The sequence below is a fragment of the Scleropages formosus genome, chromosome 14, assembly GCF_900964775.1.
Source record: "Scleropages formosus chromosome 14, fSclFor1.1, whole genome shotgun sequence".
Taxonomy (NCBI): domain Eukaryota; kingdom Metazoa; phylum Chordata; class Actinopteri; order Osteoglossiformes; family Osteoglossidae; genus Scleropages; species Scleropages formosus.
In genome coordinates, this window is record NC_041819.1 from 13002460 (window position 1) to 13027957 (window position 25498).

Genomic DNA, 25498 nt, shown 5'->3' on the forward strand with positions numbered 1-25498 from the left:
TCCAATTTGGCCCCGCCACAGCAGCCCACAGCCCTCTGTTCCGTGTAGCACAAAGGGTGGCTGTAATGGGTGCAGCTGCTGCCCAAAGACACTCTGCTGGCAATGGATCTGTGTCTTAACCAAAAGTGTTTTCATTTAAACCTCACTAGCTTGTGTAGTATCAAACATTCCTCCTCTCTCCTCTTTTCCAAATGGAAATTTCTCCTGTTATTCACTTTTTGTTAAAGTTTCAGTGTCCATGTGTTGCTCCACTTATTGTATTTTCATGTAGACTCGAGATGCTTTTTATGGTGTCTTTATTGTTTTTTTATACCGGTGGCATGCACCGTTTTTTCTCTATTCTCGCTCATTCGTTCTTTCTCTCTCAAGGTGAATGTCCGTAGGGTCAGCCAAAGAGAGCAGATGGGATGGAGATAAAGAAAGACAGAAAAACAAGTAACATCAAAATAACAACCTGCAGAGAATACTGAGAGACAGACAAAGGAGGGGAAACCACCTGTTGCGCTGCTTTTATGCTAGAACTTGACCCTACCGCTATAATCATTTCAGTATAAAACTCCAACAAGGGAACAAAAGTGTCCTGAAGCACTTGTTAACCTCAAAGGTGATTTAACAAGTAAAGAAAAAGAGAGTTGGATATTCCATCTACCCCTCTCCCCCCCAGCTCCTGCTGCCTACCTCTCATAGTACCTTCTCCATCACTATCCCTGTGACGTTCTGGAGGATAGTCGAAGGATGTGCATTCCTATAGATGCTGTCCAAGGACTCAAGGGGGAGCCAGGAGGTCCACTCCAAGGTGCTACAGGAGCCTAGGATGCCCTCTCTAAAAACACAGCTCTGGTCCTCGAAACTCAAAGGGCCTCAGCCATTAACTTGCTGGCACGTAGCTGAGAAATGGCGAAGTGATGGCTGTAGAGTCGGCAGGCAGTAAATTACAGCTTTTCACCGGGAAGACATGTTATTTATTTATTTTATTGTGTGCAGATGGTAGGCGGTTTGGGTGACGCTGGTGGGAGGAGCAGATGGGGGAGGGGTGGCGGCAAGGAGGGGGACATCTTAGGTGGTCAGCGCTGACCTCTGCTAACCCTTGTATCCTGTTTCTTTCTCACTGCTCTCACACTCATCTCATATAGAGGTCCCATAGGCCTCCCTGGTAATTAGGGAAGGGTTTAACCTCCCCCTCCATCCCCCAGACACACAGACACATATATCCATGCCAGGATTCAAGGCCCGTTCTCCTCCTGTCTTTTCGTACCAATTGTTTGCTGTTTTTTTATCACCACTCCCTGTTTTGTTACCTTGTCAACATTCATTAATCTTTCTATTAAGCACCCATGTTAGGAGAAACCTTTGGCAACGCCCCCATTGGCTCCACCCCTTCTAGCTCCGCCCCCATGCAATATGGCCCTATTCTACCACCCTGACTTCTCTTGGATATTTCAACCCTGGGGACCTCTGTTTCCATCCTTGCCATCCTTTTACACCCAGATTTTCCATAAGCCTTCTACACAAGCTTTGCTTTAGGCTACATCTGACAGTGAAAGGGGAGAACCTGAAAGGCAAAATTTTTGTCTGTACAGTATGTATTTTGTTTGTAATTCACTGTTAACTTGTCAGGGTCGGTTAGTAAGCACACAATGTGAGTCGTATGTATATGATACTGTAATAAAACAGAGCTTGTGAACAGGGCAGTAAGATAAAGCATGCACGGATGAGAGCGAGGACAGGGTACAAGCATAAGGTAGTGATGTATAATGGGACACTTTGGGTGGTATAGTCCTGCGAGGAGGGAGACAATGTTCCCACTGTCTGAGTGTGCACATAGTCCCTTGTTTTACAACAGGGGAGGGGATGTCATCATTGCCCTATGATGTGAGACACTCTGTGCTATACTACACTGACAAACGACTCTTCTGTGTCCCTGCATGCCTCGATAAATAGCTGAAGATCAGGAGCAGAATGAGTTTATCTGAGGAGCAAAAGAAAAAAAAAATTATGTCTTTTTCACCACTTCCCCACCATACTGAACCGTTCTCCCCCAAATGTTTCAAAAGTAAGATCTCCCATACACACCTCTGACACACACACCTATAGTTTTTCGCCCTAAAATCAGATCCTCGTTATCAAGATATGGTTTAGTGCAGCTATTATATTAGGCATTTCTAGTCTTTTGCTTCCTCCAGCCTGCATTATTTTTAAACAACTAATTGATGAAAACTGCTTTGTGATTTGCTTTGAGAAAGCTAATTATTGTTCAAATAAAATGTAATTTATTCATTTATTATTTTACCTCCATTTGATTATTTTACCTCTACCTTCTGCAGACTGCTATTCTCTGGCCAAAGGTAGTGATGACCCCACATGTGTACTTTACCAGCAATGGTCCATTATTACTTCCACTGATTTCATATAACCTAAGTGGGCTCAGTCCCTGCCCTGATGCACCAATTCTTTGCACAGGTCACCCTTGTGTAAAGTTCAGGAAGGCAAAGGTCCTCATATTCATTTTCTATTTCATAAATTTATCCCTGGAAGAATTAGAGCCACATCTTTTCTGTCTAACCTGTTGTTGCTTTTAATTGCCAGTATTTAATCTCAAACTGATAATTATCTTTGTGAATAATCACTTTGTCAAAAGGATAAAAGGAAAATGTTAGCAGGCAAATTAAAGGAAAGAGATGATGTGGCAGCGGGGTGGGGTGCAGCCTGTGCGCTGCTTCCAACTTGCAGGGCTAGGGGCGGCGGGGTTGAAGCATCAGGATGTTGAGAGACTGATGACACTTCAACTGAGAGATGAGAGTGTCAATACACCGGCACTGGGGTGAAGCAGGACTGTCAACAGCCACACGATGCTGAAGAGGGTATTGTGGCAGGAGATAATATTGAAGTTGTGAAGGTGGCACTCTGCAGTGCTTAACACTGCGGTCCTCATCTGAACAGGAAAAGCCTCCTGTGGCCATTGTGAAGGCTTCACTGCAGGCTGACGGGAAAGGGATGAGATCACAGTAGTAAGAGCAAGGATGGAAGAGTGACAGTATTCCCTGTTTATAAAGCTAAGAGCCAACAGGACAACAGCACCGTGCACTCAGATCAGCAGAATTGTTTGTTGAGGGTTGGATGCATGAAACCCTGTTGAAGGTTCGAATGACACTTGCAGAGATGTAGCTACAGGTGACCTGGTGGAAATTAAGTTTTTGAACTGAAATTTTTGCCCTAATGTCAGGTTTCTTGTATACAGGGAAAAGTTGATTGTGAAATTCCTACTTTTTCTGCCTTTGAATCTGAACCACAAAGAAGTAAAATATCCAAATTTTAACAGAAAGTTAACTTCTTTTTCTCATTGACTTTTCACTTAAATACCAAGGCACGTTGTACAGTATCAGCCTCATTTTCAAATACCAACAAATTTCCATTGTGTTGAAGTATTTTGGCCAATAAACATATGTATTTCAGCTTTTCAAAAAAGTGTTTCATAAATGAAATATGAGCAAATTTTTAATTGAACTGATCGGAGCAAATTTCCAAACAGTTAACATGTGTTGGTTAATAAACACAGATACCCAGGCTTTTTAAAGTGAGCTTCAGAAAACAGCCTTCATATTTAACACCCCCCATGACCCCAAGGATCACAGAACAGGTTGTTGAAACATTTGTAACATTTGGGCAAAAGCAAATCTCAGGCTGTTTGCTGAAAAGGGGTAGAAAAAATCCCCTGTGGTCCAGCCATAGAAAACGCTGTCTCTCTGAGTCTGTCGAAAACCCCCCAACACAACCCTCACAACCTCCACAAAATCCCCTTTATCTTTTACCAACCAGATGGGTCCCAAGGAATAATAGCTAAACCCCAATGAGCTCCATTCAATTTGTCCCCCTGTTCTAAAGAACCCTGTAAGCTCTCCATTGGCAGTTGTGTTATAGTAGTTATGGGAGGCTTCTCTGTGTTTGGACTTAATTACCTCCTAATAGCTGTTGTAGGGAAAAAGCCCCACACTCCCCCAGAAAAAGGGTAAATCTATTTCTCAGGGTTCTATGGGACTAATCTGGGCATGAATGGTGGGCCTGAGGTGAAGTAGTACGCCTGTTTTTACCTGCCCAGTTTCCCCAGGACCATACCCCCTTCTCTCGCTGACTTCCCGTCAACAGCCTTTTGTCGTGGCCTTATTTTCATTTTGCTTCGTTTCACTTCTAGGCCCAGAAACAAAAAGGGCAACTGTGGTAGTTCAGCGCTTGTTAATGTTGGACTGAGACAGACCCACTGGGCAAGAGAAAGTTGTCCTGCTTTTTTTCTTATAAAACTCTTTTTTGAAGGCAGATTTGCAGGATTAACTTTGTCTCGCATATGCTCCCGCTTACAATTGGTATTCAAGACGGCACGGACCCACTGCCACCTAGAAGCATGCAAGCACATATACACACGCATACATAGAGGGCGAGGGAGAGAGGCACACAGAGAGTTATTCGACAATGAGGACAGAAAGGGATAGTGTTAAAGATAAAGTGCTGAAAGTTGAGAGAGAAGGCGAATGACTGGATGAATGGGGAAGAAGGGAGATGCAAATGTAATTATAATGACAAAACATGAAAGAAATCACATACATGAATAGACTTAGCGAAACGAGGGAACTTTGACAGATCGTGATTGCTCCAACATCAGCACAAATTCATACTGAAAGGGCAAAAAATGAAAGTCTAAAGAAGAAATTATAGTTCTCAAGTAAGAGAAATAAAACTCTTTTCATTAATATTGATATTTTCTCTTATATTACTAGAAAGTTGTATAGCGTTCATTTTATGTTTAAAACAAGTCATAATTAAAAAGAAGTACTAACCGTTCCCCATTGGTTAATCCCATAACCCAGTTTAGACATGCATGGTATCCCATTTTTAACAAATATTTATTATGGTTCTATTAATGGATCTAATAATGGCATGAATATTGGAGAGCAATGGAATGCAACAATATAGTTGGAATGTATCTGAAAGAAATAATGGGGAATGTAAATTTATGAAATTAAACAAATATAGAATCATACAGAATTCTTGTTTGCATTCCCCCCCCCCCCCCCCCCCCCTTTTTAACCTATGTAGAGTTTTGAGGCCTCTGCCCTGTCTCTCTAAACCAAAGCTGTTTCCCCATTTCCCTTTGCTTCTTTCATTCTCACAAGTTCTAGAACAAACAAACAAACAAAAAAGAAAAAAAAGCATTATTATCTTATCATTGTAATTGGAGCTGAAGGGTAAGAGAGAAAATGTGAAGAACAACTGCTTGTTAACGGGGGAGCATTTGTATGGCTTGGAAATAATTTACCCAGAGGTGGCAAAAGCCTCACAATCAGGCTCTTGGCACTCAGAACACATTTTACCCTGTGAAATAAATCAGCACATTTTTAGAGAGATGGTTATGCACCTGTTGTAACAGCACTGTTAATCAGGGGGCTAATTTTTACTGTCGTGCAATTCAACAAACACTATGGGGAGACTGAGGGCAATCGAAGGGATAACTGTGTCTGCATGTTGTTACTTTAATTTTTGCACCTCATATGAGAGATAGAAATATGTCCTTGCCCACGCACTACGGCCTTGTGACTGGAAATTATGTACCTTGTGGCCGTGCTGCACGCCTACTCGCAGTGGGGGGGGGGGGGGGGGGGGGCAGATCCAGTGTCATGCACTTCACTTTTGAAGCATTTCATAAATCTCAGACTAGTAGGAAGCATGAAACCGAATAGCCCGTAGCAGGGCTCGCCATAGTGATTAAAGTGCACAAAATAAGCAGAGACACCTGAAATGATCTTGCTGTTTTGTTGCTTTGTGATCAGGGAACCTGCCACTACATGCACCGTTAAACCCAGAGGGAGCTCCCCTGTAACCTACCCCAGGTTATTAGTACTAATAGGTACTGATAAAGGGACACAAATTAATGCAAATATTTTACAAATGGCTTCTTAATGTCTCAGCAACTCCGAGTTCTAAAAAGCCAGGCACAGTGCTTAGCTGCATTTGTTACACTGCCAGTGAAATGACGAGAATCTCTAATGAAAGACTCAGACTCCACAGAAGCCTTGATTTAAATACCAGTTCCTCGCAGCAGTGCACTTTATCCATCCTCATTAGCATAATCTGATTTAGTGCGAGTAAACAAGCAAACAGACGGACACAAACGGCAAGAGACAACAACCAAACAACATGCGCACAGGATGAAGCCGGGGGCCAGTAAGACACAATAAAAGTATGCTAATGACTGGTTTTGCGACATCTATTGTCCTACCCCCTGTGTTCACTAATATTGCCCTGCATCTCTTGGGCTGGATTTATATGGGTGTGGGGTGAAATAAATTTTCATGCATAAATCTGTCATACTCATGGAGTTAATGTCTGGTGTGTGTGTGTGTTGCACATTGCATGTGGGCTAATACAGCACGTTGTCATATTTTGTTATTTACCATGTGGACAGGTAATAGACCATAAATATGTTACCCAGGAGGTTGCTGGGACATTGTACACAGGCAATGCAGCGTAGCTGTCATACACTGGTGTGGATGCTACAAATGTCTTCATTTCTAAAGAAACATTGAACTACTGCCTAACAAGATTATCCACGCTGCATTTGTTCTAATTTGCCTCAGTTTCACAAATTCTAGAGAGGGAAATGACAGGTAACCATCTCCTGATTCCTCCAAACCACCTGTTGAAGGTGTGGATTCACAGCCTTCACAGGAGGCAAGTCCCTCTGGGATGTAAACTTCCCATTTGCAGAGAACATGCTACGAAACAATGTGTCCAAAGTTAACAATTTGTGCTGATGTTGTGAAAATGTTGTATTTTATATTTAGGACACATTTCAAAATTTCTGAGGGTTCAAAACAAATAGTATACTGAAGAACCATAACTCCAGCTCTACCTCATTATTGTGTGATGAATAACAGTGTATCAGTTACGCTGCACATCACAAAACAAAATAACAAAATAACAAAATGACTATCAAACAGTTTATATAAATGTATCCAGCTCCTTGCAGCTGAAAACCTAACGAATTTTTTGTTAATTAATTAAGGTAGGAGAGGTAGAATTTTTATGCTGTTTGAACGTTACTTCCCACTAGAAGAAAGGTGGGAAGACAACGTTGTATGTACTGAAGGTGTTCAGTTTCTATACTGAAAACCTGGATATCAGATAATAAAATTCTCACTCGTGAACAATTATTTCAGTTCGGTATGTTTTTATGAATGACAATGTTTACAAAGTTATCAGTGCTGTTTTAATGATCACATAAAGCATAAGAAAGCCTTACGTTTTCATTGTACGGTACATGCTTTAATTCATACGTGTCATACACATAGCATGGAATACTTTATTATGCGCGGTGATACTTGCTAAAATTAAGGGAAATTTGTGACCTACTACCGAGAACTATATTGTCATGTAAAATGATCTGTCGTTACGGAGGGAAAAAAAAAAAACTGTTTAGTTCAGTTGGTTACTTTGTGAGTTGGTGAAATGTGTCAGGTGACAAAAAATGTTACAGTGACAACACATTAATAATAATAATAATAATAATAATAATAATAAGAATAAGAATAAGAATAAGAAGAAGAAGAAGAAGACATTCATACGTTTTTAATGTGCACTGCAGATAAGACTAAACGCAGACTGACACTTAACGCAGCTAAAAATCTGAAATATCCCTGATCTTAATGGCGTCAAGTGGTACTTAACAAAATCATCGTTAAACTGGTGTGCAGTTAATTCGTCAGCTACGGCCGATCTGTCCCGTCCCATGAAACGTTAGAGTCCGCAAACCGTTAAAAACAATTTGCACGCCTCGTTTATTAAAGCATGAAGAAGCGCTAAACGGCTGCAGTCGGAACCGAGGACGTCAGCTGTCAGGCGAAGAGAAGAGAAGAGAAGAGAAGAGGAGTTAAAACAACGACACACTGACTATCTGACCGCACAGTTGCGACAATAACGCGGGGCTCTGCGCGTCAACACGGGTTAGAGAACATGCGTCTTCAAAAACGTTTTTGCATCAAAGCACTACGATCTCGATCGATTTACTTTACCCTCACTGAAAAAAAGTAATATCGTATTTATTTTACAAGCACATTGTTAAAGACACTTCATTTTCAGTTTTCAGACATTTCAATATTTCCGATTAAGGGGTTCCTATTAAATATAACTGCGCGCTGCAATGTTCCGTTTTAATGCATGCATATAAATCATCTTAAAAAAACTTTCCAAGTAGCATGAGCACGGAATAAGAATCTGCACGTAAACTCCAAGAAAACGAAAACATTGCGGTTCTCTGGTCCATTTTTGTCCTGCTGCCCTGGCTGGGTGTTTAACGGTTAGAAAAGCGCACTTTTTAAAAAAAAAAAAAAAATTTTCGTAGATTACTGTCAGGGTCGATCCGTGCCCCTAGAAAACATAGGATCAATTAACTTTTTCAATTAGCCAACTATTGTAATAACTCCCCCTTTAGCTGTACAAATTACCGCTGATTACAGCCAGCCTGCGGGCATGTTTCTCTCACAAGTTCTGTCCCCTTTTGCAGTCCGACTCAATGGGCCAAGTGTGTCTTACTCCTTTAATTGAGCTTCAGTTTCTTTGTAATGACATCAGATTTGAGCGGACCAAGCCAAATCCCCCCCCCCCCCCCCCTTCACACACACTCACACTCCCCCTTCTCACCCCTTGCAGGAACCTCATTGGCCCGTTAGAGGCAGCGTAAAGGACAATGAGATTGTCTCCCACATAGAGCGTCGTTGTGGAGCTCCCTATAAAAACCTGCCCCCTCTCTCAAGGTGGCAAATCGAGCGTTGGGCACTTGTGGAAATAAGCGGTACTGTGACAGTAAGGGTGACAGTGACATTTCTTCTGCTCTCCTCTTAACGGTAAGTCTTCAGCCACCTTGTGTTCAACCGGGCACCGGCTGTCTGTGTGTCACGTTAAATCACCATGCGCTCATTTCCAGCGCTCATTCCATTCATATTTTAATAGCGTTCAATAGGACTGGTAGAACTATGGATCCTTTCCATAACTTTTGAAATCATAGATCGTCAATAGATTCGTGTCACCCCCCCCCCCCCCCCCCCCCCCCCATCCCATCCCCCCGGCCGCGCGCCGAAAGCCGTAGCTGTGCTTGAAAGCGAGAATTTGGGAACCGAGCGCTCAGAGCACTTTTTTGTCTCGTGTTTTAGGAAAAGTTGCGCAGGACCTGAGGGAGACTATGGACTCGGATGCCAGTCGAGTGTCCAGCAGGCCGTCCTCCCCCGAGGTGGAGGATCTTTTTCTGTCCGCAGCGAGGAAGTCCGGGGGCGGCTTCTCAGGCGCCGTGTCCTCCACGCAGAGCGACTCCCCGCCGGAGCTGAGCGCGGATCTGCGTGGCGTGTCGGCCCACGACGAGGACGCGCTCACCGTCAAGATGCTCTCCAAGAAGGATCGCAAGCTGCTGTCGGAGAGCGAGCTGCAGAGCATGAGGCTGAAGATCAACAGCCGGGAAAGGAAGAGGATGCACGACCTGAACATCGCCATGGACGGGCTGCGCGAGGTCATGCCCTACGCGCACGGGCCCTCGGTGCGCAAGCTCTCCAAAATCGCCACTCTCCTCCTGGCCAGAAACTATATCCTGATGCTGAGCAACTCCTTGGAAGAGATGAAGAGGCTGGTGGGTGAGATTTACGGCAGCGGCCACCACGGCAGCTTCCATCCGGCGGCGTGCGGGACCATGACGCACACGGGGCCCCTGCCGGGCCACCCGGCAGTGTCGCACGCCTCGCACCCGGTTCATCACCCCTTGCTCCCGCCGCCAGTTTCCACAGCCGCCTCCCTGTCCGCCTCCGGCATCTCGGCGGTGACCCCGGTCAGACCCCACCACGGACTCCTGAAAGCGCCCACGGCGGGCGCGGGGCCCCTGGGCAGCGGCTTCCAGCACTGGGGCGCCGGGATGCCGTGTCCGTGCAGCATGTGCCAGGTGCCGCCTCCGCACGTGTCTGGCATCAGCGCCGTGAGCATGCCGAGGCTTACAAGTGACTCGAAATAACGGAAAGAAAGAAGGCTGTGAAACGAACTGTCTAGTTACCGGTGGTACCAGTCCGTATCGGCACTGCTGGTGCGTCTCACTTCAAGGAACATTCATTTCAGGTTATAAATGCCTCGACACAGATCACAATAAAAGCGACTGATACGTACATGTGTAGTGCTCTGCTGATGTAGAAAGAAAGAATGTTCACATACCGATCGGTCTGTTTCGCCTCCTGAAATCAAATGGCACTGTGATTGAGAATGTCACCTTTCGAGGGAGGTGAAGAAGAGCTTTCCGCGCAATGTCCCGCTCTTTTTCACGGCCCGGGGCGAAGTGGCTCTTCGGATGAGGTGGAGAAACTTGTGACAGACCAGAGAAAACAGTAAAAAAAAAAAAAAAAAGAAACGTAGTAAAAGTTGTAGATTATGTTTGCACATACTACTGTTTTTCTTGGTGCGTAATTAATGTTTTGAAACCATGAAATCTAACACTGGTAGCCTCCATTATAATTATTATCATCATCATCATCATCATTATTACACATACACACACACATTTAAAAGGGAAGAACACTTTCATATTCAGCCATATGATTGAATTTTCTCGATTGTTTCATTTTCCCACAAGACTGAAATTGTCCATTTGAACGTGTAAATATGTAGAGCTATGATTGTGTTTATATAGTATGAGAGATTTTATATTAGAGCTCTGTTGGTGCGCTGGGAGTGACCTGAGGCTCTTGAAGGCTCTTCAGCTCCCAGCTGCCTAAGAACCCCCTCATGGTCCCTTCTCCCCATAACTGGTGGTCTGCTGTCTAATCCCCAATAGAAACACTCTCGGGCTCATGCTAACCCAGTATTTCACCTGTTAATGCTTTTTTTTTTTTTTTTTTTTTTTTATTTGGTTTTATTGCCAAACATGTCACTGCCAGGCACAAAAATGGTCGCCTCTTTATTTTTGTATGGAAACTGCTAAATGATATTTATTTACTTATTTTACTGGAATTTTAAATGAACGAGTGATAATATGTTGGCATTTTAAATGTTAATAAAAGATTTAATTGATGGGGTTATGTGTTTTCCATTGTTTTTTTTTTTTTTTTTTTTTCTCTTCTGGGTGAATTTTAAAGTTTGGTGGGGAAAGTCAGGAGTAAGTGACAATGAACCTTAGTGCTCTCAGTGGAAAATACAAGAAAAGTCTTGGGGAAGTAAAGAAAATACATCTCTTGAAGTGAATACATCATACATTTGCATGTTCAAACCACAGGAAAATATGAGGAGTCCATATTTTTAAGGCACAATTGGGAAATACCTGCATATATTTTATAAAAAACGACTTTAATTAAAATAGTTCATCTGTATTATTCGACTTTATTCAATTTTCAATTTTTTTTCCTTTTTTAAATACGTTTTTGACCCATCAGTATCTTACTAGTGAACATAAAAGTCATCTGTAAGCAGTATTAAATTGTCAGAGATATATTATTATAACGACCTGAAACATATATAATGAAAACATTTTCATCTCAGTGAACCTTTGAAGGCAAAAATGGCAAACTACATGGCAAAAAAGTTGAGATTCAGTTTTATTGGAGAGAAATACATTGGATTATTTTTATTCTTACATATTTATGTTAAACCATTTAAGTTAGTATTTGACGCTGCCACTGGAATTTTCAACAACTTTCCGCACCATTTTTTTTAAGAAATAATGGAAATGTGCCATCCAAATCAGGTTTTATTCAACAGTTATTAAACTGAACAGAAAAAGAATATTTCATCTCCGTTTCAAAGTTCTTCAGAGATACTGATGAGCTTCACGCTATCAAAAGAGATACCACACAAAAAGAAAATACTTTAACAAATTTAACTGGGAAGTGTATTTGATATAACGTCATTAATGAAGCCGTGTTTAAGACCATTCAAGCGTCTCGGGATCAAGTTACTGATCTATGAAAGCGCTTCATGCCTTCGCATTACCTTTACCTTAATGACAGCATAGAAAAAAATTCTTATTCTTATTATTATTCTTATTATTATTATTATTATTATCGTTCTTGTTCTTGTTGTTGTTATACTCGGAGTTGAAGTGTCTGGAAGTAAGCAGTTTTCCGATAAAAAAGCATTGAATAAACTCGAATTGATTATTGCGGACATATATTTATTGTAATAATATTTTAAAAACTTAATTTTTAGAAAAATATTCTTTGAATTTGTCACCCAAGTGGGCAGATAAAATTAAAAATAATTTCTACAGTACATTTGAAGGATATTGACGCAAGTTATAAAATCGCATTCTTGTTTTTCTTGTCATTATTGCTGTTGAATCCAGCTTTTCCAAAGTGATTTTCAGTAGAATTGCCGATGAGCCACAAAGTTAAAGTACTGATAAAGATGGTGCTCCTATTTAATATATACATCACTATGCAATGCTTCTGAGATCGCAGTCGAAATTAACAGAAATAATAATAATAATAATAATAATAATAATAATAATAATAATAATAATAAAATTATTACTTCTAATTTGTTAGGCAATGCTGGAATGTAACTTATGTCCGTTTAGCTTCAGTGATAATATATATAAATGGTCTGTGACTTTTTCAATACAATGTGTTCAGATAGTGAACAATATAACTGTTGTAACCGATTAAAACGGCTTCAATTGAATTTATAATCAATTCCTTGACGTATCATTTTTCACAAATTTGAAATGGTCATCTCCATAAATATTTAGGGTAAAGGACAATAGGGAATGGACTGAACTATGAACAGGCTATAGACATGGAATAACTGGACTGAAGTTGGTTTGTGTATTTTATCTTGTATCTGTAATGCGAGATCACGGAATTATATACGGTGTTTCCTAATAAAATAATAATAAAAAAAACATAATGAATTGAGAGACAATTTCTATTCTTCTTCTTCTTCTTCTTCTTCTTCTTCTTCTTCTTCTTCTTATTATTATTATTATTTTAAGAATAGTAATACATGTAGATTCTGAGTTTTTTTTAAATGTAAGAAGACAGTGGAAGCAGTGTAGATTCAGTAAAGACATTATTTAATTTCGTTATTATTGCTGATTACATTGCTTTTTACATATATATATATCTGTTTTTTTTTAGTTATTTTTATTGTTGTTGTGTTGCGCTAAATTTGTTTTAAGAAGTACCTTACAGACTGATAAGTGAAAACGTAAAATGTTTATATTTAATTTTGCATAAACTATGTATTAATATTCAGAAATTTCATTTAGTGATATTAGTATAGTAAAAATCACTTTTGTGATTTCACATAGATAGATAGATAGATAGTAAAATGCACATCTGTAAAAAACAAACACAAATGAGATACATTACAAATATTTAGTTTCATTTCATATTTCATTCCATTTGATATTGTATATTTGATATTGTATATTTGGATTTCTTTTTTGGTCTGTCTGCATTCAAAATGCATGCTCTCTTTTTTTTTTTTTTTTTTTTTTTGGTCTTTTACAAACATGGTAATACATTATAAAAATGTATTTCACAGTATTTTCTCATATGCCTGAGTTGGCGATAACAGCATTAAGTGAGTGTGCTGAAGCCACACAGCACACCACACAATATATGACAGACAAGTGAAATTCCACACTGGTACAGGAGTATGCACTTTCACTTCCACCACTTCCACTGTTTTCTTCAAATGTCTACTGCGGTTCACCAGCATCCTCCACCTTTCTGAAAGGTGGGCACTGACACAAGCCACAGGGGTTGGTGTGTCTGCTTTTTTCCCCATGAATGGCCTTGATAGACCACAACCAGAGCTGTGACCGCAGAAACAGTGCAATCAATGAAGGAGAAGGAGATCCAGTGATTCAAAAGACTGCTGTACCTGGACAAGTATCATAAGCTTATTTCCCCATTTAGCATCTTGCATCACTGATGTTTGTGGGGTCCCTCTGATACACACACTCCAACACATACTCCACTCATCCCCCTTCCCTTCTGATTTTCCCTCTTTGTCCCCATGTCCACTCCCCCAAAGATGGGAATTCACTGGCAGTAACAGGTGGGACAGAATGAGAGGGGCTGGGCTAGGTGGTGGGCAGAGTGCACTGTAAACCATTTGTGTGCTGAGGTGAAGAGAAGATGGTTGGAGAAATGCACCCCTTGCTGCAATATGCACATACATGCAACATGTGGACTGTGGCTCTGTACAAATCTCAGTGTTTATTAATTATTACTAAAGACTATAAAAGGCTGCACAAGACAGTTTTACTTCTCATTTAAACAATAAAGCAGTAGAAGATATTGTATTTTAGAATGAATGATCTTCCCGGTCTTACAACTAATCGTGACACCATTGGCTCATTCTCTCGCTCCTTCGCCAGCACACTCTTACGCCTTTGTGGATTACGGATGCAAAAATTCACAAAGGAGCAGTCAGAAAGTGATAACACTTGAAAACACACAAAATGCAATGGAGAACCTGTCCTGAAAGTGTAAAAATTTAGATTTAAAGAGTAAGATACTTTGCTGCTTGGAAAGAGCCGAAAAAGTTTCTGTTAATTTAAAGGTCACCTGTCTGTTGGTCAAACTGTGATGAAGCCGTTGAGTGTTGATGAACTACTCTAAAACATAGTTCTCTATCCACTCATTGAATTTCTCAACACTTAAGTTTTACTACTGTAACCCTCACCGACCCAACTCCCCAAATGACCCCATACAGAGTCAAAGCTTTCGGGATCTTTTGAGACATACAGCAATCACCTGCAGAACAAAGCCGTTGGATGGAGCTTCAAGTCACACTGCTGATAGTTGAATATTCATGGTGCATCGTTCTGAGGTGGGAAAGCCAGGCTAATGCCAGCTAACTCCGGAATTAAGCATCTCAAAGTACGGAGCAGATGTGCAGCCCTTCAGGCGAGTGGATCTTATTCTGTTGGCTAAAGGGATTATCCATAAAGATTCGAAGAGTTGCATCAACGACAGTGGCAAACGGAAACAGGGAAACGCAAAGAGCAGGAGAATATAACCTGCGATGTCTGTGCAGTTTCAAGCAAAGAACTGTGTGTTACTGTCTAGTAGTGATTGTCATTAAGACTACTCTAAAAGTCCTTTCTACCCAATGGAATTCTCCCTATTTAAAGCCATTTTTTTCCCTTTTCAACAGTGAGAGTGGTGGTTCTGACATGTTCACTCTTTTGTGAAACCTTAACAGGACCATTACAGAAGGGCAATGAAGACACACTACAAGTAATTTCATTTCACTTGACACTGAAACGTAAGAAACCACAACAGATGCATATAAGTGTTACGGCACTCTATATTTACATCGTCTGCTGACATTTCATATTTAGACTGTTTCTAAGAAATGTAATACACATGTTTAAATCAGTGACTGATTAACAGTGACTAAATTAAATGGATTTAATTAGCAGATTAGAATTAGAGTTCTATAGTTTTGAATCAAAGAATAATTTGCATTAACAATCAACTGTTAAAATGATCAACTTAAAAATCATTCAGTATGCAAGGAATCCATATTTATATGAAAATATACAACTCGATATTTTTGTGATTATGATCAGCTGTCTTTTTCTTGATCAAAAGGCAGCAGCCTCCTGTTTTCAATTTGGGTAAGCAGTAGCTCATGGGGGTAGAAGTCCTGCGCAACAGCCGACTCAGTGAATTAAGCTGCAGTCAAGCAGTCAGGTAAACAGACAGGTTGCATCTATGTGTTTACTGAAGGGACACACAAACACAGAGTAAAAGGGTGAGATCCCTTGTGCCAGAGTTCATATTCAGTGGGGGATAATCCTGTCAAGCAAGCGGCCCTTTGGATATTCATGGTGTAAGCAGCGTTGAGGGCATGAAAGGGAAGGCGGTGAAGATGGGATTTAACTTCAAAGTGAATCCAGGAGTATATCAACTGGACATTAATTGCACTGCAGCGAGACACAACAGCCTCGCTGGAGCGTGTCAGAGACTTGGTCAAGCCTGTCTAAAGTGAGGTGGGGTAATTCGGGGTGTGTGAGGGCAGGTTTTGCGGAATGGATCCTGTGACCACCCCTCTGTGCATCACTGGGAAGGGGGCAGGGTGGCAGAGGTAATTGTAAGGGATTCATCTGCCTCCATCACAGAGAAGTGTCCAGATAAGTTCCCCCAAATGCAGCTTTGGAGGATTCTTAGGGGTCAGAAAGAGATGGCAGGGTGTGTTCTTATCAGCATAATATACTGCAGTTTTATCTGAAAAAAAATGTTATCCTGTGAAAATGATACTTGAGCTTTAAACTGATCTTTGCATTTATGGAAATCTATCAATTCTGAGAGTGCATGAAAAATTCAGAACAAAAAACTATTCATTTTTTCTCAGTTAAGTTGTTACTATGAGAGAAAAAAAGAAATGTTTTTCATTTTTTTTTTCTTTTTTTTTTTTTTTCCAGGCTTCAAATTCAACCTAATCAGCAGAGTTTATTTATTTTTCACTGGTTGCAGTATTCTTAAGCCCGCAGAACTTGTATAAACAGAAACGTTTTAATGAAATTTCAGTACATTTTTTGAAATTACGTACAAAACAGTCATACACTAAAAACTATGATAATTTCTCAACATAGAGCTGTACAGATCTCCAAGCCTTTGTTTCCAGCACCTGCTGGTCCTCTGAGCCCAAGCATAGTATTGAGTTACACTTGCACACCTTTCAGCGTTCCACCAAATGTGATTAGGGCCCTGCTGTGTACCCCCGTGTGTCGCGTGCTTGCCCCTATCAGACCCCGGGTTGCACCCTGAGGTGGCCAGCGACAGGATGGACCCCTTTCTAAACTCAGTCCTGATTCAATTTTTGAGTGAGGGGGCAAACGCTTTGAGGCTATCAGATTGCACAGTGGGATACTCTCCCATATGTTTTCTCACTGATGTTGCTAATGCTTGTTGCTGTATGTGTACACCAGAATTCAAAGAGATTCCTTCTACAGTGCCTTGGTGTACTAGCTAGGTTCCAGCAATAAACAAACAACCAACCAACCAACCAACCAACCAACCAAACAAAAACTAATTTTCCTGTTTTTGCTGAGATTTCTGTAATTTCGATTCAACTTCTATAATTTCCCCTTCGCACTTAATTCGAGACAAGGTTCGGCACAGGATCAGTTATGATATCTGACGCAAATATTTCTTTTCCACAAAATGACTGTTCATGACATATTTTTCCATTGTTCAAACAAACAGCTTTTATGAACCTGCAATACATATATTCTCCTAGCCTCTAACGCAGGTGCACAAATAAAGGCATGTGATACTGTCAGATTAGGATATATCCCAGAGATTAATGAGAAGGAGATAGTGGGTGCCGTGTTTCCCATTCTCCTCCATTCTTCGTCCCCGTGTCTTTTCGCTGCCTTGTTCGTCTCAGTTCTGCAATTTATCTTCACTTGTTTAAAGTGTCCTGACAAACTCATGAAAATCAATTGCACATCAGCCAGGATTCAGGCCTGTCTGCCTTGAATGGAACAGACTTGTTAGCACGAGACCCCAATGTCGTCTCATCCTCTCTGCTTTCTCGCCCCTCAGTTGTCCACACGTCAAGCGCAGATCAACATCACATACACCCTCACAACCCACACACACACACACACATTTTCAGAACCGCTTGTCCCATACGGGGTCACGGGGAACCGGAGCCTACCCGGCAACACAGGGCGTAAGGCCGGAGGGGGAAGGGGACACACCCAGGACGGGACGCCAGTCCGCCACAAGGCACCCCAAGCGGGACTCGAACCCCAGACCCACCGGAGAGCAGGACTGTGGTTCAACCCACTGCGCCACCGCACCCCCATTTCCCCTCACAACCCCTCCCACATATCTCTTTCCAACTCTCTGCTGAAGTTTCCCAACAAGCCTGGCATGACAGAATGAGTTTGGCAATGGATAAGATCTGCCACCACAGTATGATGTGTAAGGTAAAGGTATAAGATTCTGTTTAAAATACAAATACACAAGTGGTCCCTGTGATGATGGTATTAACAAGAATGCACACTCAAAAAGTGTTATGTAGCAGCACTGTCACATGTCAGCACTGAAGGAATGACTCTTACCTGTTTCTCTATATCTGCAAACACATTTCATATAAAATGCTAAATATAGTTCCAACACTACGATTTCAGTAATAAGTTCTGTGTGTCAGAATTCATTCGTGATGTATAATTAACTTGCCTTTGTATTTGACTGTTTAACTTTCCTTCTTTCTTTTGTAGTACGCATTTAACAGCACAACCCCCCCCTCTTCAGGGGTGTGCGTCCTCATCCATCATATCCCATATCCCATCACCTCCGGTGTAGCAAGCCCCCGACCCCCTAGATTCATCTTGCATAAAGAAGTCCCAGGCCTTGACTGTGAGCAGCAGCTCCCAGCTGATCTAGACGGTTAGCGGTAGATCCATCACTGTCGACTCTGTGAAGAATGGGAGGGATGGACTGTCTGTGACGGACGAACAGAACCTTGGCTCATGTACCAGCATCAACTCCAAAAAACATTCAGTTGGAAAAGGAAACTTTTCACCCTGAGGCCTGAGCATAGATATCAGATTTTAAAATTAAAACTCTTATTTTATTTGTTTGCTTGTCTTATCTATTGAGTTTTATGCTAAATATTACAAGTATAAAGTTGTTTTATGTATATTAATTTTGCTGATGCTTTTCTGCAAAGTAATAGCCAACCTACACTCATTTACCCATCTAGGTGATTTTACTGGAACAACGGAGAATAAGTAACTTGTTCAAGGTTACAAGGACACAACTAGAGGTGATATTTGAACCTGAAACTTTAGGATCCAAAGGCAACAGCACGAAACCCTAGGCTACCAGCCACCCTACCACCATGTCAAAATGTTTATAGAGTGTGTCTTGGTGATTCTGTTTTGCAGTAAGGGCTTTATTCCAAAATACTCCATAGGTAACAAAACAGCAGAGTGCGCAGCACCTCTCTGTAACACTAGTCTGTCTGTGTTTCCCCACAGTAAACATACATTCTGAGCTCCACCATCCAAAATAAACTTTTTCATCACACAATGAACGTGAGCATTGTAATACCTAGTATGTCACAGTTTCTACATTACTGTCACTGGAAAGAATCTAACTCATGGATGAGTGTCATACTATCACCCGCCCATGTTCTCGAAGAGCAATTTCCTTTGCATTGTGAGTCTGTGATTTTTGGGTCGCTTCAGATAATTGCACAGACACTCTCATTGCTCCTCTATAAGAATGTTGGGGCATTTAATGTAAAGCCCTGCTTTAAACAGCAAGCTAAAATAAAGGTTGAAAAAGCATGCGCTGATAGGAGTCAGCTCTTAAAAGTAGCACACATACACGAGCACACGCATACGCACAGAAACATCCTCAAATTCTCCACTTCGGAATCAGACGCAGCCTATTTTCAATGTTCTTGTCTTGTAAAGGACTAACGGTAAAAAAGAAAAGAGTAAAAGACTACTTCTGTATAGACTCCAGTGTAATAAAACTGCTCACATCCTGTTGTATACATGTCAATAGGTACTTAGTAGGAGCGAGACTCGGGCTGTGTAGCGACACATCATCTGTGTTAAACAGGCTGCACGACATAAATGTGAGCAGACACAGAACGCACAGCATTGACAGCCTTTCAAGCAGTGCCCGCGAGGTCAGTCCTTCTCAGCCTCTGCAGGACCAAATGCTCCCTCTCTCAGGAAAATGCTCCCAGAGGATGCTGGGAAGGACAATGGCGAGCCTTCAACGATTGGTTCCACCTTATTAACAGCTTGTAATCTTCTCATATCCTTGCAGGGGTCTGCCTGCCAGCTCTCAATGGCCGAATTAGGAGTAGAAGAGAAGAACTACTGGCTGCGTGACTCACTTCTGACGAATTAACCCTTTGCTTTGAAGGCTTGTTTTATCTGTATTGTTGTCTTTGCACCTGTTCCCTCAGGAGGGAAGTGAATATAGATGTTTGCATCTGTTAATTTCTCATTAGCTTGTATCCGCACATTTCAAACGGAAAATGTCTTTGAGTAATATTGCCTCAAGGTGTTAGGGCAAGGATTAGCAGTTGGTCATATATTATGCCCATTGTAGATTAGACAAATGTATTGAATATTAATGATAGCGCCACAGCTTGGCACGGTTTGCTGTTCGCTTTTGACCTTGAATAAAAACTTAAAGATCAAACCATGTGGACGAAAATTTCGATTGCATTAATCTAATTTTTCCGCGCTGAGCCCTCTATTAATCCATATTCAACGACAGCCTCACAAAAAAAAAAAATGAATAGTATAGACACAGCTGACATAAACATTTGTGAATTTACATTACATTAACATTTAAGTATTTAGCAGATTCCCCAATACAACACAGAACTTAGAAACTGAGAAGAGATATAGCGAAAAGAACCGCGTTCATGCAATTGTTGAAAAACTTGTATGTTTCATAATGTTCTTGTCATACAGCACGTATTCCAGTAGCTACCTATAGAACCGACATAAGAAGAGGGCAATAGGTTTATAGGAAGGAGCAGGTGGGGAAAGAATAATTTATGGAGGAGTTAGGAGACTGGAAATTGAAACTGGGTTTGAAAGACATGAGTTTTGAGACTCTTCTTGAATTCAGTGCACACAGCAATTAAGCAGTCAGCCTGCGCCCTCATTTTGAAAACTGAAGAATTAAGATGACATGCATATTCTGAAGGTGAAACACTTCTTCTCAGAGTTACGGCAATGTAGCATAGGCCAAGATGCGTACCACTTACCTTAAACCATTCTTACAGATTCTCACTGGTTTGCACATTGTTTCTCTCTTCAAATGAAATCGTGACAGAACCTGCTGTCTGGGATGGCTGGATTCCATACAAGTATAATTACAGGTCTGATGGAATAAACAATTTTTTTCACTTATTCATGGCCATTTGACATTCAGCTGGCGACGGGGTATTTGTCTCAGTGGCAGGCTGTTTGCACCAGCCACACTTGCGTTCATTCATACCGGATGGCCCCTACAGGCTCCCAGGAAATGAGGTGAAATAAAAGCCATTTAGATCCCAGGTGCAGCCATGGGAGACTAGCTGTGTTGGCTGGACTTGGGACGGGTAGGGGATCGCTAAAGGAACAGGACACAAGCAAACGTCTGAGGCTAACGCGGGTGTCTGAGGCAAGCGGACGGACGGGAGGCCCGGCTCCAGCATCACAGTGGCGCACAGATGGTCTGCCCCGGATGGACCGTCTAAGATCTCCACAAAGCCAGCGCCTCTCCCCCCAAGCCCCGTGTGGGGGCAGGCCTGCTGCCGCAGGACCATCAAAAGGAGTCTGGAAGCTGGGCCTCCGTACTCCAACTGAAGAATGTATTAGACCCTGACATCGAGCCCGAAATCAATTCCATGTTTTTTGTTGGGGAACGGGGGAGGGGAAGCGGAGGTCTTTGACATTTTAGTAGCCCTGGCTCCATCTTTAACTTCTGTCTTTGCTTCCTTTCTCTCCCTGTGCATCGGTGTCCAGGCAGGTGTCCCATTTGACTTCACACACAGAGACACACATACACATGCATCCTTGCACAATCGCAAACACTCAGAAGTTGGGGGGGGGACGGGACGACATTGTAGCCTCTTTTTTAGAGGATAAAACTTTCTCTTTTTTCCAACCGTCAATGGCGTCTTCGCTAATCCATCAGAGGCGTCTCTATTGAGCGTGGGACAGGAGCTGGAAGTGGGAGCCGCTCACACACATCCTGGCTGCCGTGTCCGTCGAGGCCTGCGCTCTGTGTCGCCGCAGCTGCCGGGCCGCTCCTGTGTGCCTTTCATCCCTGCCTTTTCCTGTTTATCTGCCCTTTCGGGGACCCAGTGCAGCGCGTGCGGCTGGCAGGGGAAGCACCTCGACCGAACGTCTTTGTGTCCTGCCTCTCCCCGAGAAAGAAGTCAGAAAGGAAGGTTTCTTCTTCATGTTCTTCTGCTTTCACCATGAACGCCTTTTCTGTTGTCTGCTGCCCCCTCCATCCACCCTCCCTCCCTCCCTCCCTCTCTTGTGTTTAGATGGGGACACAGAGGTTCATTTCAAGGTGTCTTTCTCCCACTTTTCTTTTTTTCTAAACAGAACAAGCTGAGTTTTAGTTCCTTCTCCCCTCTAGCTGACCTTTTCATGTTCAGCGTTTTAATGTGTGATCCCCAGCCTCTTCCATTCCTTTCACTCTGCTGGTTACTAATGGATTTCGGCGCTCATTTTGGTGGTAAAATGCATCTTGTTAAAGCATTATGGAAAACAAAACAATGTTTCACATTAAAAATCTCATCCCCCAGGTAATTAATGTAGCAACAGAATGTTCTCCTTGACAAAAAGTTGTTTCCAGAATTTCTGCACAAACAAGCTGACATGAAGAACAAAATGTATGTCCCAAATTTTTCACTGAAATATTGCTAAACATTAGAGAATACAATGCAGTTATTTTTCAATGCTCATCTACACGTTGGATTACAATACATAACATTTACATGTTTGATGTTGATTTATATGTTTTAATATTTGACACATTATTTTTTACACTGCCCAGTGGTACTGGTCCAGGACCTTGTCTTATCTAAAGAATGTTAGAAAATATAATGATTACGTGTTTACAGACTCTGTACAACTTCCAGCATTGGCTCGTTTGCTCATGTAGACAAATCGCATGCAAGTTTCAATGCACTTGACAGATGTACAGGCACTGAATGTTAGTTAATGATGCAGATATCCCTTCACCTGTCATTCACATTGACATTTAGCTCTATTAACTGGAGTTCCATTAACTTTAGGGTTTAACATGTTATATTTTCTGTCTGGATAAGCTCATGTTATACGTTGCTCTTTTGGAACGTAAGCAATTATTATAATTGAGATAGTAATGTTTTCCAAATGTATTTATACATTCTGAATAGCTAAGAAACTATTCTGAGGACTTTCATAATTTGTTTGTGTTTCTCTGTTTGCTCTTAAAGAATGCAACCCCAGCCAATTAGATGTCTCAGCTGGTGGTCCGCAACTCCTGATTGGCCATCATTTAATTTTTGTTCCATCTAAACTCTGCAAGGATGCCACCCTCCATCCCCACCCCTCTTCGTTGTGTCTCCCTTTCCTCGCAGCGAAGCTCTTCACACGCTCACCATGTGTGTCTTCGCACACTGCTGACGCTGACTCCACACCAGAAGGGTCCATGCTGAGCACTTCCAAGCAAAGCTCATGGGCGACAGTGCAAGGCGCAGCAATCACTCTGACTGACAAGTGAGAAGACTGGCATCACACAGACGACACTTCTCAAGTTTGCTTCGATTTTCGTTTGCCTCCAGCTTTTGCTTGCTTCTTGTTTTCACTGTGTTTTGGATCTCAGGCAGGACAGTCCTTATGTAACAGGTGTCTTTGGGAAGGTGTCTGGAAATTAAATGTGGGCATTCAACTCAAGGCAAATGAGAGCACAGAGGAACTAAACTGTGAAGAATCTTCAGCTTCTAATGTATGTGTGCATGCATGTTTGTGTTTTTGCATATATGTTGGTGCAAATCCATTTTTGCGTATGGGGAAACATTTTCTCAGTAGAGGTCCCATTGACTCCGAGAAGACATCTTAGGTGGCATCCATCAGCATTCTAATCCTGAGGACCCAGAGTTAAGACCAGCCTTTGACTGCTATCCAGCCAGTGAACTTTAACAGCAGACCAAATAGAAAGGTATATGTCACAATAATAACTTATTCTTATAATATCACTGTTGCTAGTTGCTTGTCAATCATCTGAACCAATCAAAGAGGAAGACACTTCAACTGGAGTGTATTTGGGTGGCTTGAAGAAAAAGCTGTATATGCTGGAACTCACTCGAAATTCGCCAACATTAAGCCTCAGATGTGGAGACTGGTGCTGATCTGTCAACAGCATCTCCCACAATCCTCTATTCTTGGAGCATCTGTAATTGTGACCTCATTCTCTCTGGCCTGTACAGAGCCACGCAGCTGGGGGAACAAGCTGCACTGAGGTGATCATGAGTAGCTCTAGCAGCCCAAACATTAGGGACTCCAGCCTGGTCGCTCCTGTGACTCCCAGAGCATCCCAGCAGGGCCTGGTCAGGGACATGACCATGATGGGCATGGGGCTTCTTCCAGGGTCACAGGGTGGCAGTGCAGGGGCTGGGAGGGCACCAGTGAGGCCTGGCAAGGTGTCAAGGGAGTTGAATCCTGAGGAGCAGCAGGAGCTGAGGAGGAGGATCAACAGCAGGGAGCGAAAGAGGATGCAGGACTTGAACATGGCCATGGATGCCCTGAGGGAGGTGATGATGCCCTACTCATCCCCTGCTGCCCAGCACCACCCCCACCACAGCCGCAGGCTCTCCAAGATCTCCACCCTCATCCTGGCAAGGAATTACATCCTGTTGCTGGGCTCCTCCCTGCAGGAAATGCGAAGGCTGCTGGGAGAGGTGAGTGTTGGAGTGGGAGTGGGTGTGGGCGTGGGCAGGGGTGTAGGCTTGGGTGGAGCTGCCCCCAGGCTGCTCCTGGCTGGCAATTGGCCCTTCCTTGCAACCCCTGGGCAGCTGCTTCTCACCTCTGACTCACTCCTGACTTCTGGCAAGAACTCCCTGCCTCCGCAACCAACCGAGGAACCGACTCTCCCCCAACCCCAGTGGGCTACAGGTGGGGGCCCTGGGACCCAGCTCTGCTCATGTGGAGCCTGCAAACTGCCACACATTGTCCACACCAGCCCTGGAGTGAGGTACCCCAAATGACTGTAGAAATGTCCTCACCATCTTTTCATCTGTTCACCTTCTCTTGTTTGTGGTGCTTTTATGTTTGATCCAAATTCTCCAACTTTGCTGTCTTAGGTTTTTTCTTTGTTTTTTTTGTGGCTTGGAAACTTGAATTTATCCATCTGGACTGCAGGCACCAATAACTTTTATTTTTTCTCGTTTGCAAGATGACAAAGATTACATTTCGTCTGAAATTCCAGACATGCTGCATATCTTTTCTGAAAGTGGCTTCAGGAATTCGGAAAAAAATACCCATATTTGAAGTTCTTGTAAAGAAACTGGGGGTTATGGAAATACTTGCATAATGCATAACACATTTTATGCATTAGTTCTTTACGATCTCCATTACTGATTAGTCACATTACTGATTTAATTTCAGTATGCATTATTTCTTTATTCAATAAGATTCGTTTGAGCTCAATATAATAAATTAATTTTTCTGCTAATAATAGTTTTTAACAAAGTAAAGATCTTATAATATTTTATGTTTTTCTTACACATGGTTATTTTTCCTAAATAACAGTTTTTCCTTGATGTTACAGAAATGATTGCTATGAAGTTTAGAAAAGTGTTTTGTCTATCAAATGTAACGTCTTTCTTTTCGTTTTTTAAGTTCCGTCTGCAATGAATGTTTGCATTAAATATAAAATTGTTGCCATAATATCGACAACGCCTTCGGTATAAATTACCATGCATTTCTGCATATCATTTG

The 25498-nt window shown here is 42.1% G+C and overlaps 2 protein-coding genes across 2 annotated transcripts; both read left to right on the top strand.

The window, feature by feature from the left end:
• The first annotated feature begins 8815 nt into the window (after positions 1-8815).
• On the top strand, positions 8816-11089 carry LOC108920042 (oligodendrocyte transcription factor 2-like). The gene is made up of 2 exons (XM_018728496.2): positions 8816-8891; positions 9198-11089. Exon 2 carries the CDS (start codon positions 9227-9229, stop codon positions 10037-10039), a length of 813 nt encoding a protein of 270 aa, XP_018584012.2. The 5' UTR covers positions 8816-8891; positions 9198-9226; the 3' UTR covers positions 10040-11089.
• Positions 11090-23156: 12067 nt separating this feature from the next.
• olig1 (oligodendrocyte transcription factor 1) lies at positions 23157-25139 on the top strand. The gene has a single exon (XM_018728498.2). It carries the CDS (start codon positions 24028-24030, stop codon positions 24763-24765), a length of 738 nt encoding a protein of 245 aa, XP_018584014.1. The 5' UTR covers positions 23157-24027; the 3' UTR covers positions 24766-25139.
• The last annotated feature ends 359 nt before the right edge of the window (positions 25140-25498 follow it).

Excerpts from the sequence above, each read along its gene's own strand:
- LOC108920042 (XM_018728496.2), top strand. The coding sequence starts at position 9,227 with ATGGACTCGGATGCCAGTCGAGTGTCCAGCAGGCCGTCCTCCCCCGAG.
- olig1 (XM_018728498.2), top strand. The coding sequence starts at position 24,028 with ATGAGTAGCTCTAGCAGCCCAAACATTAGGGACTCCAGCCTGGTCGCT.